The 14,890-nt window shown below is 34.4% G+C and overlaps 1 protein-coding gene across 2 annotated transcripts in view; it reads left to right on the top strand.

The window, feature by feature from the left end:
• The window catches only part of CSMD3 (CUB and Sushi multiple domains 3), a 1,273,428-nt gene that overhangs the window by 452,278 nt on the left and 806,260 nt on the right, over positions 1-14,890 (top strand). For both annotated transcript variants that reach the window (XM_046025880.1, XM_046025873.1), the window contains exon 6: positions 11,611-11,723. In XM_046025880.1, the coding sequence (XP_045881836.1) occupies positions 11,611-11,723 (113 nt within the window). The remainder of the gene's footprint in view (positions 1-11,610; positions 11,724-14,890) is intronic.

Below are 14,890 nucleotides of genomic sequence, written 5' to 3' on the forward strand. Positions count from 1 at the left end.
AAATCACATAAGATTGTGTGTTCTGTAATTCAGTGACTTTGAAAAATCTAACTAAGAACACAGACATCTGTGTTGGAAAAAAGCACAGCCTGGTCAGTGTGGATATCTGTACATTCCACACACAGAGTACTCATGATTTGCATGGCATGGAAGATTAGTGCCTTTAATGTCATCCCAGAAATAGATTACTTTTGTGGCTAAAATAATTTTCTAACCTATAATAGGCTGTGGAATGTAATAGAAACCTTATGAGTTTTTCTTCCTTGACTATTTTTAAAGATGCTGGTTTTTACTGAGACTATGAAACACACTTCTGTCCAGACATCACTGAATACATAAAATTAGTAGTTTCTGAAGGGGTTCTATTAAATAATTGTACAACATGTTATTTGATTTTATGTCAAAGTTTGGGGATGGGAGAGTTACTTTTTAAATAAAGAAAAGAAATTCTGTATTAAAACTTCACAAAAAATACAGAAGAGGAAGATATGGTTATAAAACAACAATTCAATGTCTTTTTTACTGGGGTACCATTCCTCATCCCCAAAGGCAGTTTTGGTGGCTATTATTTATTAGAGCACACTATGAGAAATGTTACGATATTATTTAACTTGATAGACGTCTGTTTATCATCTATAATTTAAAATATGCTTATGGGTTCAGGGATAAATCCAATGTGGTTACTGCTTCTAACTCTGTATCTATAGAACATGTACAATATAATCACATAAATGTTGCGAGAAGTGCCATAAGAAGTGAGCCTGGTGATGGGTATTATGGAGAGTGCGTATTGCACGGAGCACTGTATGTAGTGCATAAACAATGAATGCTGGAACAGTGAGAGGAAATAAAATGAAAAAAAAAAAAAACTAAAAGAGGGCATATGCACAAAAAGCTTATATTCATGGATTTTTCATAAATAGCATCAGTATACATCTACTATTCATCAATCATTGTGCTCAGCACCAGAAATTTAATAACCTACCTTCAAAAGAAATGGAAAATAGTAGTGAGGATGGAAAACTTACTACTATACAAAATAATAATGATGTGCTAAGACTATGCAGAGGAAATTTTGTATTTATCTCAATCTTGAAACTTTAAGACTTGGCTTCACTGAGAATGATGAAGTAACCAAATGAAAATAAAAAATATAGAGAGACATTTTAGCCTTAAAGAGAAGTTCATGAAAAGGTCTTGAGTTAAGATGAAAGGATGAATTTTAGGAAATTTTTACAGGTCAAAGTAAGACAGTTGGTCTCACAAAATCTTGGACAACAGAAGGATCCAGAGAAAAGAAGTGGGTCAAAAGAAGTAAAAGAGGAAAAGGGGAAAGAAGGGAGAGAGAGCAGGAAAGAGAAAGAAGTAAAATTGGGAGGTTGCAGGAGAACTATGTGGGGAGAGTGAGGTTTTGGATGATTAGAATAATTATGGGTTTGAGGTCTGACTGTGCCTGAGGGTACTAAAGATGAGGAAAGACAGGTCATTAGGTTTGAATGATTTTAGGGCACTGGAAAGATGTTAAAGCCCAAAAAGGACACCTGTTGTTGCAAGTGCTAACTTTCAAAGAGTTGAGAACCAAAGGTCAGAGGATAACAGCAGTAAGGATCTGACAAGAGAGTTAGAAACCAAAGACATAGGCTTAAAATAGATTTCAACACTTCTAAAAACTGGTAAAGATCTGTGATTCTCTCAGATTTCCTACACTTAACTGATTAAAAAATTTTTTGTACTGCTTACAGTTATATTCTCTGAGGCACTATCTTACAATAGAAAAGGTTGCATCTGATTTTAAATATCAGTTTATTAAAATGAATAAGTAAATATCAGTTTATGATTAGTTACTTATTTCTGCAGGAAATTAAAAAATAAAAAAATTTATAAAGTGTAATATTGGCAAGTTACACTGTATTATTATATTTGTGCACTGAATAGGCAATGAAATTTGATATCATTATTAAATTATTATGTCCATTCCAATTTATTAATTACTCAAAAGACAGGTTTTGAATTCTTCTTGGATGCAAATCATAATAGTAAGCTATAAATTTATGACATTTAATCATTATCATATTTTTCTTTGATTTAATTCTCCTAAAATCCAGTTTAGTAATTTAAAACATATAATCATGAGAATGGCTGTTTTGAGTGTAAAATGGAAAATACCTTAGAACAAGCAAAATCTCATTTCCAGACATTCTTCTTTTTTCTTTTTTCTCACCATAACATATACCATCCCCAATGTCTGTCACCCAGCCACCCTATCCCTCCCACCCCTCTCCACTCTGACAACCCTTAGTTTGTTTCCTGAGATTAAGAGTCTCGTATGGTTTGTCTCTCTCTCTGGTTTCATCTTGTTTCATTTTTCCCTCCCTTCCCCTAATATCCTTTGCCTTGTTTCTCAAATTCCTCATATCAGTGAGATCATATGATAATTGACTTTCTCTGACTTATTTCACTTAGCATAATACCCTATAATTCCATCCATGTCACTGCAAATGACAAGATTTCCCATTTTTGATGGCTGCATAGTATTCTATTATAAATATATACCACAACTTCTTTATCCATTCATCTCTTGATTTACATCTAGGCTCTTTGCATAGTTTGGCTATTGTGGATATTACTGATATTAACATTCAGGTTCACATGCCCTTCAGATCACTATATTTGTATTTTTAGTGTAATTACCCAGTAGTGCGATTGTTGGGTCATAGGGTAGCTCTATTTTCAACTTTTTGAGGAACCTCCATGCTGTTTTTAAGAATGGTTGCACCAGCTTGCATTCCCACCAAGAGTGTAGGAGGGTTCCCCTTTTTCTGCATCCTCGCCAGCATCTGTCATTTCCTGACTTGTTAATTTTAGCCATTCTGAGTGGTGTGAGGTGATATCTCATTGTGGTTTTGATTTGTATTTCCCTGATGCCGAGTGATGTGGAGCACTTTTTCATGTGTCTGTTGGCCATCTGGATGTCTTCTTTGCAGAAATATCTGTTTATGTCTTCTGTCTATTTCTTGATTGGATTATTTGTTCTGTGGGTGTTGGGTCTGATAAGTTCTTTATAGATTTTGGATACTAGCCCTTTATCTGATATGTCACTTGTGAATATCTTCTCCCATTCTGACAGTGGTCTTTTGGTTTTGTTGACTGTTTCCTTTGCTATGCAAAAGCTTTTGATCTTGATGAGGTCCCAGTAGTTCATTTTTGGCCTTGCGTCCCTTGTCTTTGGCAAGGTTTCTAGGAAGAAGTTGCTGCGGCTGAGGTCGAAGAGGTTGCTGCCTGTGTTCTCCTCAAGTATTTTGATGGATTCCTGTCTCACATTGAGGTCTTCCATCCATTTGGAGTCTGTTGTTGTATGTGGTGTAAGGAAATGATCAAGTTTCATTCTTCTGCATGCGGCTGTCCAATTTTCCCAACATCATTTGTTGGAGAAACTGTCTTTTTTCCATTGGACATTCTTTCCTGCTTTGTCAAAGATTAGTTGACCATAGAGTTGAGGGTCTATTTCTGGGCTCTCTATTCTGTTCCATTGATCTGTGTGTCTGTTTTGGTGACAGTACACTATCTTGATGGTTGCAGCTTTGTAATGGAACTTGAAGTCTGGAATTGTGATGCCACCAACTTTGGCTTTCTTTTTCAACATTCTTCTGGCTATTTGGGATCTTTTCTGGTTCCATATAAATTTTAGGATTATTACTTCCATTTCTTTGAAAAAAAAATGGATGGTATTTTGATAGGGATTGCACTGAATGTGTAGATTGCTTTGGATAGCATAGACATTTTCACAGTATTGGTTCTTCTAATCCATGAGCATGGAATTTTTTTTTTTCATTTCTTTGTGTCTCCCTCAATTTCTTTCATGAGTACTCTATGGTTTTCTGAGTATAGATTCTTTGCTACTTTGTTTAGATTTATTCCTAGGTATTTTATGGTTTGGGGTACAATTGTAAATGGCATTGATTCCTTAATTTCTCTTTTTTGTGTCTTGCTGTGGTGTATAGAATTACAACTGATTTCTGTGCATTGATTTTTATATCCTGACACTTTACTGAATTCCTGTCTGAATTCTAGTAGTTTTGGAGTTTTGGAGTAAAGTCTTTTGGGTTTCCCACATCAAGTATCATATCATCTGCAAAGAGTGAGAGTTTGACTTCTTCTTTCTAATTCTGATGACTTTTATTTCTTTTTCTTGTCTGTTTGCTGGGGCTAGGGCCTCTAGTACCATATTGAATAGCAGTGGTGATAGAGGACATCCTGATAGAGGACCTTCTTGCCCTTAGGGGAAAAGCTCTCAGTTGTTTCCCCCTTAAAATGATATTCATTGTGGGTTTTTCATAGATGGCTTTGATGATAATGAGGTATATATTTTCTGTGCCTACACTGTGAAGAGTTTTGATCAAGAAAGAATGCTGTGCTTTGTCAAATGCTTTTTAAGCATCTATTGAGAGTATCATATGGTTCTTGTTCTTTCTTTTATTAATGTATTATATCACATTGATTGATTTGCAGATGTTGAACCAACTTTGCAGCCCAGGAATAAATTCTTCTTGGTTGTGGTAAATAACTCTTTTACTGTACTGTTGGATCCTACTGGCTTATTTTGCTGAGAATTTTTTCATCTGTGTTCATCAGGGAGATTGGTCTGTAATCCTCCTTTGTCTTTGGTCTTTATCTGGCTTGGGGATCAAGGTAATGCTGGCCTCATAAAACAAGTTTGGAAGTTTTCCTTTCATTTCTATTTTTTGGAACAGTTTCAGGAGAGTAGGTATTAATTCTACTTTAAATTCTTGGTAGAATTCCCCTGGGAAGCCATCTGATCCTGGCTCTTGTTTGTTGGGAGATTTTCGATGACTGCTTCAATCTCCTTACTGGTTATGGGTCTGTTCAAGTTTTCTATTTGTTTCTGGTTCTGTTCTGGTAGTTTATCTGTCTCTAAGAATACATCCATTTCTTCCTACTGATCTAATTTGCTGGAGTATAGTTGCTCATAAAGTGTTCTTACACCTGTTGGTATTTCCTTGGTTGGTTGTTATCTCTGCTATTTCATTCATGATTTTATTAATTTGGGTCCTTTCTCTTTTCTTTTTGAGAAGTCTGGCCAGAGGTTTGTCAATCTTATTAATTCTTTCAAAGAACAAGCTCCTAGTTTCATTGATGTGTTCTGTTGTTGTTTTTTTGGTTTCTATTTCATTGCTTTCTGCTCTGATTTTTATGATGGGTTTAGGCTTTCTTTGTTGTTCTTCAGCTCCTTTAGATGTAGGGTTAAGTTGTATGCGTGCAACCTTTCTTGTTTCTTGAGCAAGGCTTGCATTGCCATATACTTTCCTCTCAGGATGGCCTTTACTGTGTCCCAAAGATTTTGAACAGCTGTGTTTTCATTTTTATTTGTTTCCATGAATTTTTTCCATTCTTCTTTAATTTCATGTTTGACCCATTCATTCTTTAGTAGGATGCTTTTCAGCCTCCATATTTTTGAGTTCTTTCCAACATTCCTCTTATGATTGAGTTCTAGTGTTGTGGTCCAAAAATATGCAGGGAATGACCCTAATCTTTTACCAGCTGAGACCTGATTTTTGACTCAGGATATGATCTATTCTGGAGAATGTTCCATGTACACTAGAGAAGAAAGTGTATTCTGTTGCTTTGTGATGGAATGTTCTGTATGTATTTGTGACATCAATTTGGTCCAGTGTGTCATTTAAAGCCATTGATCTTTTTCTTAAATGATCTGTCCATTTCTTTGAGGGGGTGTTAAAGTCCCCTACTATTATTTTATTATTGTTGACGTGTTTCTTTGATTTTTGTTATTGGTTTATATAGTTGGCTACTCCCATATTAGGGGCATAGATATTTAAAATTGTTAGTTCTTCTTGTTGGACAGACCCTTTAAGTATGATATACTGTCTTTCCTCATATCTTATTATAGTCTTTGGCCTAAAATCAATTTATCTGATATATGGATTGTCACTGCAGCTTTCTTTTGATGTCCATTAGCATGGTAAATTTTTTTCTACCCCTTCACTTTAAATCTGCAGGTGTCTTTGAGTCTAAAATGAGTTTCCTGCAGACAGCATATCAATGGGTCTTGTTTTTTTATCCATTCTGATAATTTATGTCTTTTTATTGGGACATTTAGCCCATTTACATTCAAGGTAACTATTGAAAGATATGAATTTAGTGCCATTGTATTGCCTCTAAGGTGACTTTTACTCCATATTGTCTCTGTTCCTTTCTGTCCTGTGTTACTTTTAGGCTCTCTCTTTGCTTAGAAGACCCCTTTCAATATTTCCGTAGGGCTGGTTTGGTGTTTGTAAATTCTTTTAGTTTTTGTTTGTCCTGGAAGTTTTCTATGTCTCCTTCTATTTTCAATGACAGTTTAGCTGGATATAGTATTCTTGGCTGCATAATTTTTTTTTCATGTGGTGCTCTGAATATATCATGCCAGTACTTTCTGGCCTGCTAGGTCTTTTCGGATAGGTCTGCTACCAATCCAATATTTCTACCATTGTGTGTTATAGACGTCTTATCCCAGGCTGCTTTCAGGATTTTCTGTTTGTCACTGAGAGTTGCAAGTTTTACTACAAGATGATGGGTTGTTGACCTATTTTAATTGATTTTGAGGGGTTTTCTCTGTGCCTCCTGGATTTTGATGCTCATTCCCTTTGCCAAATTAGGGAAATTTTCTACTACAATTTGCTCCAATTACTTTCTGCCTTCTCTCTCTTCTTCTGGGATCCCAATTATTCTAATATTGTTTCATCTTATGGTATCACTTATCTCTTGAATTTACCCCTTGTGGTCCAGTATTTGTGTATCTTTCTTTCTCTCAGCTTCTTTCTTCTCCATCATTTTGTCTTCTATATCACTAATTCTCTTCTTTCTCTTTTATCCTAGCAGTATGAGCCTCCATTTTTTATTGCATCTCATTAATAGCTTTTTTTATTTCAACTTGGTTAGATTTTAGTTCTTTTATTTCTCCAGAAAAGCTTCTCAAGTATCTTCTATGCTTTTCTCAAGCCCAGCTAGCATGTTTATAATCATCATTCTGAGCTCCAGTTCTGACATCTTAGTAATGTCTGTATTGATTAGGTTCCTAACCATTGGCACTGCCTCTTGTTCTTGTTTTGAGGTGAGTTTTTCTGCCTTGTCATTTTAACCAGATAAGAATAAATAAATGAGAGAACAAAATACTAAAAGGGTATCAATGACCCCAGAAAAATAAAAAATGATCAAATCAGAAGAGTTCTGAAACTAGGGATGAAGAACGAGAAAAAAGAAAAAAATATATATTTATGTATTTTGGTCTGTTAGAGGAAACTGCCTCCCAAAATTTTAAAGAAAGAGAAGCATATATATTTATATACAAAAATAAGGTCAAATACAATGAAGGGATGTAATATGACTATAATAATGAAAATTTTAAAAAATTAAGTATTGATAAGATAAATAGTTTAAAGGTTAAAATAGGAAAGAGGAAAAATGTTTAAAAATAGAATAAGAAAAAAAATAACATTAAAAAAATTAACTTTGAAAGACTAAATAATCATGGTATAAAAGCCATGAATTCTATGTGCTGTATTTTCCTAGCACTGATGTTTTGCAGTTCTCATTGATCAGTAAACTTGGTTTTTGCTGGATGTTCTTGCCTATCTTCTGGAGGTGGGGACTGTTGCAGTTATTCTTCAATGTCTGACCAAAGCAGAATTGCACCTCCCTTGCCAGTGCTCAGGCTAATAATCTGCTTACATTTGCTTGTGGTATCTTTTGTTACCTGAGCACTTTCTGTAGAGCTTTGGAGGTTGAGAATGAAAATGGCGGCCTCCAAATATCCAATCCAGAGGAACCGAGAGCTCAGGGCCCCACTTCTCAGTGCAGCTTCAGAGACAAGCAGTCAATCACTCCTTTCTCTCTGGTCAGTAGCTGTGTTCCATGCTACCCCATCCTCTTAGCAAGTTTTTCTATCTCGGGCACATGGCCCCGTTTGGAGTCTCCAATCCTAGCAGATTCCTGTGGCACATTCCCCCGCCATTCCTCCCAGAGGAAGAAGGGGTAGGTCTCCTCAGATCTCCCACTTGTGGGATCCCTGCTTGAAGAGTCCTGACCTTACTGTGCCTCAGATCATGGTTTAAGGTAACCCTGAGCATAGAGCTCACTTCTCGGTTCCATCTCTGCAGCCAGCTTCCTCACTCTGATACCTGAGAACTCTACTGCACTCAGGCATCCCTGGTCTTTCTGTGACCCCATGGGTCCTAAGACTACACTGTCCTTGCTAGGTCTCATCCTCCTGCTTAGACTCTGTAGCAATATTCCTCAGTGGAACAGACTTCTAAAAGTTCTGATTTTGTGCTCCACAGGAGCCAGCTCTTCCCTTTGCAATCTCTCTTCCCATCTATCACCTCAAATTCACTTCTCCGCATGTCCTACCTTAGAAAATGTGGTCACTTTTCTGTTCATAAAATTGCTACCATTCTTCTCCTCAATCTCCTGTTGAGTTTATAGGTCTTCAGAATGGTTTGATAACTATCTAGCTGAATTCCTAGGAATAGGCAAAATTTAAGTCTGCCAGTCCTCTATCATCTTGCTGCTCCTCCTCTAGACATTCTTTATCATATTACTTTTTAATATTTTTGTACAACTCTTGCCACCGTCTGAAATTATCTTGCATTATCTTTGTGACTTTCTTTATTTTCACTTTGCAAGATTGTGGATCTTGTCTGTAGTATTTCTACTGTATTTCCAACCCTTAGTGTCACTGTTTGTTATATAATCAGTGCTCAGTAAATAATTGTTGAATACACTAAATCTCTTTGTTATCCAGAAGACTTTGTACTAGAATGAACCCATATATGGTTACCTTCAAATGACCAAAGTGAGATAAGGATAGCAATGATTTATATTTAGGAAATACCTCCTTTAGTACTTAATAAATTATCTGAGTTAATTTAATGGAATCATTCTAGGCAGCAATTATGCTCAATCCTCCATTTCCTAGATGTCCTGATAGCATATGAAATATGGTACAGGAATATTTATATGAATTTCCCAGATTGCTTCATAAGATATAGACAAAGCCATATTGTATAAATTATCTTTAATAATATGGAGACTATCATTGGGAAGGAGAGATGCTGTGATACACTTGCTTCCTGGTTCAGCGTCTTGGCTTACCTATAGTTCTGCTTCATAAACTGAAACATTGAAGCTGTCAGAAATATCTTCTTATCTGCACCCCTGTTAAATTTCCATTATTTCCTCCATCTCATGTGCATTGTGCTTCTAGCTACTGTAGCTCTAACATATTCAGTTCCACCTTTCTCAATTCCTGAAGGTGGATTCGGGTTGCAAACTATAGTTCCATGGTAGCTATTAGTTGCCTTTTCTACCCTCTGTTGCTGAAATTATCTTTGATGTCCCTAGGCAATATGGGAAGTTTATCCTCTTTATTGTCTGTTTCATCTTCTTTCCTCTCTCACTTGTTGATATCCTTGTTGAGTTCTTTCTCATTTATTGGATCTTCTAAGGACCTCTCTCCAAACTCTGTACTTTAATGTATTACAACCATCCATGTATTATAGTCTCATTATACTTAGAAATGTGTGCAGACTGTCTAAAATAATTTAAGCTTTCCCTAGTGGATATTTATGGGCATGAAATCAAGGAAGTGAAGAAAACCAAATTGTAAATCAAATCCTGGCATGGAATATGCTAGTTTATTGAAAATATAATTGTATCAAATCTAAATACTTTCTCTTTGAAATTGCTTTTCAAACCAAACCAACCAACAAGCAAGCAAAGGAAAGCATAACCTGGATAGTTTTGAAAGTAATGAAGTAAAAATTTAAAACTTCAGTCTTAACATTTAAAGTCATATACATATCTTTATTTGCTAAATTCAGATATGAACAAAGGAGGCATCTGCAACAATAAGTAGAGTCACCCCTATGAAAAGAGAAAGAAAATAGGGCATTAATAGAGAAAAGTTTGAGAAGATGCATTCCAAAGCAGAATGAGGGATAAGAACCTATCTTCATGTTAGAATCATGAACATTAAATCACACAATTATATTGCCAAGACCATTCTTTACACCTGTGCATATACCTTTGCCCACAATGATACAGTAGAGGTGAATTCATATTTCTATGCCATGGCAGATAGCCATCAATGGAAAATGATGGCTAGTTCCCAAATATTGTGGGAAAGTAGGTTTTGGGAGAAATAAGCGAACAGTTTCGATAAAGGGTCCTTACATCACCATTTCTACATCTCGACACTGATTAATATGTACAACATATATCCCAATCTCCTCATATGGGTACCCTAGAGTGACTGCCTGCAAAGCACTAAGAGTTGTAATCACCACCCCAACACACACACACACACACACACACACACACACACACACACCAGCTATTTTGCTGTGTGTTGAAGAAAAGCAAAAGCTTTAAAGAATAGTAAGGATACACCATATACTGGTTATTAGGAAATCTTAATGAAGAACTCTCCTTCACTAAAATAATAATAGTAATAGTCTAGTATTAGTATCGTAATAGTCTAGCTTTTGAGAATATTTTACTTTGACTTTATAGCACACACCTAGGATTTAAATGTGTAAGTATGTGAGTGTAATATTCCTTTGTTGACTGAAATTAGAGAAACTGCTTCCCTGGAAGTCTTCAAAGGACATAAAACAGGAGTGTTACTTCATCTCTTGACCATGACCAGTATCTGGGGCATAGTTCCAAAACTTTTACTCTATCTAGGTAACTTGCTTTAAGGAGACTATGAATTGGTACCTTTGTGACTAAATATATGGAGAATAAATATACATCAAAAATACAATCTGTTTTCTGTCTGTCACTTGGGGCAGCCCTCCAGTGCATTATAGAAGTATATATTATGAAACATAATTACAAAAATTTGTGGTATTAGAAATCATATTAAAAGAGTGGTTGCTGGGGCACCTGGATGGCTCAGTGGGTTAAAGCCTCTGCCTTCAGCTCAGGTCATGATCCCAGGGTCCTGGGATTGAGCCCCGCATCAGGCTTTCTGCTCGGCTGGGAGCCTGCTTCCTCCTCTCTCTCTCTGCCTGCCTCTCTGCCTACTTGTGATCTCTGTCAAGTGGATGAGTAAGGTCTTAAAAAAAAAAAAAAAAGAGTGGTTGCCCTATGAAAAGAAATTGGGACATTTGCCATAGAATATGAAATATGGAAAATATATAAGGTGATAAGAGTATATCAATTGCTTTGAAGTCTTTCTATTTTCTAACTATATAAATATATATTTGAGGAGCATAAAGATCAGCACCATTAGCTCAGCCTCTTTTATGCTTATTACTATCCAGGCAATAAATTTGGGTGAATAAAAAATTATTTCCAGTTCACAGTTTATTTTATTAATATATGCAATCTGATTAAAAAGCACATTTGGAGTTGCAGCATTCTATGATTGACTTTCCTATGCATAAAATAACTATTTTTATTTAAAAATTAACAATGCAATATCATGAATATTATATACAGGTAGACATTTCTCTGGGTCCCAATTCAGTGAAAAAATATACTTGTGAAAAATTTTTAAAGATTTTTTTGTTGTTGTCTTTTATAATTCAGGTTATCTGGAATGAATATACCACCACCAATTATCAGCAACAAAAACTGGCTCAGACTGCATTTTGTTACAGACAGCAATCACCGATATCGTGGATTTAGTGCTCCCTATCAAGGTATGTTTAATGAATTCCTCTGTCTCTTTTGATATGTGAAATGATTTTGGTATATATAGCCAGATTTTGCAATAGAAGCAAAATACCTTTTGCATTAATAAATGGTAATTTGAATAAGCAAAAATAGTCATTCTCTTGCTGAGGTAATAATGTGATAACTAAATTACAATAGAAAAGTTAGTTGGTTTTTATAACACCATGTTCAAAATAGAGAATATTATGAACTCTGAAAGATAATATGTTACAGATGTCATGTTTACTTTAATAAAGTGCTTCAGCAGATAGACATGCTTCCTAAAGCTGTACCACAAAACACTGCAGAAAACCTGCAGTTGTAAATAGGCTATCAATTGAAATCCATTTTCATATACAGTGTGTTTGCTATTGCTAGTTTAATTAACCTTGTTAGGATTATTATCCACTATTTTTATTAAGAGGCATAATTTTGAATAAGAGGGATATAGTATTTGATGTATTAACTTGAAAAATCTCTTTAGAACAAGATTATTATGAAGATGGAGTGTTAATGAAAATGTAGCTTCTACAATATTTATTAACATTATGTGGGTTTAGTGTACTTTATCCTCAGACTACTTATGTAAATAATTCATTTCATTCTCAGTAGTGTATCAGCTCCTGTTAAGGGAATCGTGAGCACTGCCATAGTTACATTTTTCCATTTATCTGTTTTTCTTTTTTTTATTTAATGCTTTCCTTTTTAGTAGTCTTAAGTCTTAGGCACTTTACAAATTTAATATGGTGACTTCAGGCAGCTTATAATTAATACCTAAAATGTTATTATGCCACACACTGTTTTCTGGAATACAAATTTCAGCAATTAATTTATATTTTGAAGACCAGTAACCTATCTGTAGATGTCCTTTCAATGAGATTTCTGACAATAATAGTAACAGATTAATGTGATTGGTATTTTGACATTTATAATAATGTATTGGGTATTACTCGAATAAAAATCTCTAAAATAATAAAAGAAAAGATTTTGGACAAAATCCACTGTAGAAAATTCTATAATTTCTATTGCTAATGTAGTTAATTTGAGTGGAAGCATGAATGAAAATATGCTCTTAAATCCTTTCTCATAACAGAATACATTACTCATCATAAAATACTATATTTTAAAATTGAAAATTAAATATGCATAGAAAATTACTTTTATATATTTTATTAAAAATAGCTGTCCAGAGCATAGTAACTTGAATCATACCAGTTTCAGTCAGTGTCACATTTAAATTGGAAATAATATTTTGTTGAATTTCCAATTTCAATATCTAAAACTTTTTTGTACTTCAGGAATCAGAGGACTCTTTCTATAAAAAAAAAAAAAAATCTTGCAGAGCTTCTTTATCTCTCTGGGTTGACCCCTTCCTTTTGGAGTTTTCTAGCGGCATGATTTTATGTCTCTAATTCCCCTCTTCCATGGGTTAAAGCAGATGGCATGGCAGAAATTCAAAAGACTATCATCTTTGACTCATGTGGTGATCTTTTCTACTAGATTCATGGCATCTTTCAGTCAGATGTCTTTTCTTCCTTATCTGAATAGAAATAAAGTATTTTATATTTAAATGTACAACCTGGAGGGAAAAAATGATCTATCTCAAAAATAAAATGACACTTCATTTGCTTTATGTAGTATGGTTTCATGAAACTGGTATCTTTAGATAGGGTTGTTTTGCATCATAAGGCAATAGTGCTAAGCTTCCAGTAGATTTGTGTATGTAATTATTATTTTCAGTATTCTACTTGCTGATCTTAAATTGACTTTTATAGTACCTTCAGGTTCAATTTGATTTTCTAGCATTGCCTATCTGGTTTCAGGAGTGAAAAAGAGCCTAACAATGAATTCACTGCAGTAAAATAGAAAGGAAGTGTTTTATGGGGGATGCATTTTTTCTATTTTCTTCATCAAAAGGAGTTCAAAGATGATAATTTTTAGTGTAATCTATGTCTATTCAGTGTAGAGGAAATAAAGTGGCCTACAAAAATGGAAGCTATGATTTTATAACACGATCAAGGAAAAGTTTTATTATATAAAAATCCACTTTTACATGTAACCTTTTAAAACTTTTGTCATTTAGGCCTGATTTTTCTAATACATTATGTCCAAACAGTATTTTACCTAGACAAATTCATTTGGAGAAGTAATTCTTGAAACTATAAACAAATTTGGGCTAAAAAAATAAATAAATAAAATAAAAAACCTCAGAAGCTAACTTAAATAACTGTAAAATTCATAATTTTGACAACCTGAAAGGCACGCCCTAGCATGAAATGCTAACCTTCCTGTTTTACATTGTTCTCTGCTGCCATTGCATATCACTGGTATCTAGATTAAAGACAATGAAAGAGAACAAAAATTATGGAATATACTGTACAGAAGTCAGAACCAGGTCTCCATGTAATATAGATTCTTAATAACTCAAAAACTTATTGCATACCCAGTGATTATTATTGAATTATCTATTATTTTGAAATTGTTTAATGTTTTAATGAAGCTCTAGGTTTCCAAAGACTGATTAGTTTCTCCATAGCATTTTTGTTTAATCTGTGTTTTTAATAAAAAACAAAACGAAACAAAAACAAAAAAAAAGAAACTTTGAAAATTAACTGCAAACTTACTAAGGTTCCTGATTAGCTGTGTTTTATAGTGTGTCCCATCATGGATGGAGTGGGCACATAGACACACTAACATGCTTTCCTTAATAGAGCATCCTTTAAATTGTGTTAGAAGTTAGCTTCCTTGTTGGGTAAGATATAATTTCAGTAGGGTTAAGTAGAGGTAGTGGAGAACACACTAACAAATGTTGTTTTCACACAAAAATGCTCAGAAAAGTCTTGATTTAAATAAATTACCTTTGATATGCAAATTGCTTCCCCCTCTCCAGATCCCACACTGAATATGTCCACTAATATCTAAAATAAAACTCTTTTTTCCCCAGTTTTTTTATATTGAAAATCCCTTCTTTGAAAACCCTATTATTATCTCTACTATGTTTCACGATGTTTTCCTCTTTAATTTGCAACTCTTGCCCCAAGAAATTTATTTCAATATCATTAGTCTTTGCTTTTCAAATTCTTCTTGCATTCAAGTTTCATTAAATCTCTTCTAATGAGAACTTGAATTGTTCTATGTCACACATAAGTGGTGT

The sequence above is a fragment of the Meles meles genome, chromosome 1 (genome assembly GCF_922984935.1).
Source record: "Meles meles chromosome 1, mMelMel3.1 paternal haplotype, whole genome shotgun sequence".
Classification (NCBI taxonomy): domain Eukaryota; kingdom Metazoa; phylum Chordata; class Mammalia; order Carnivora; family Mustelidae; genus Meles; species Meles meles.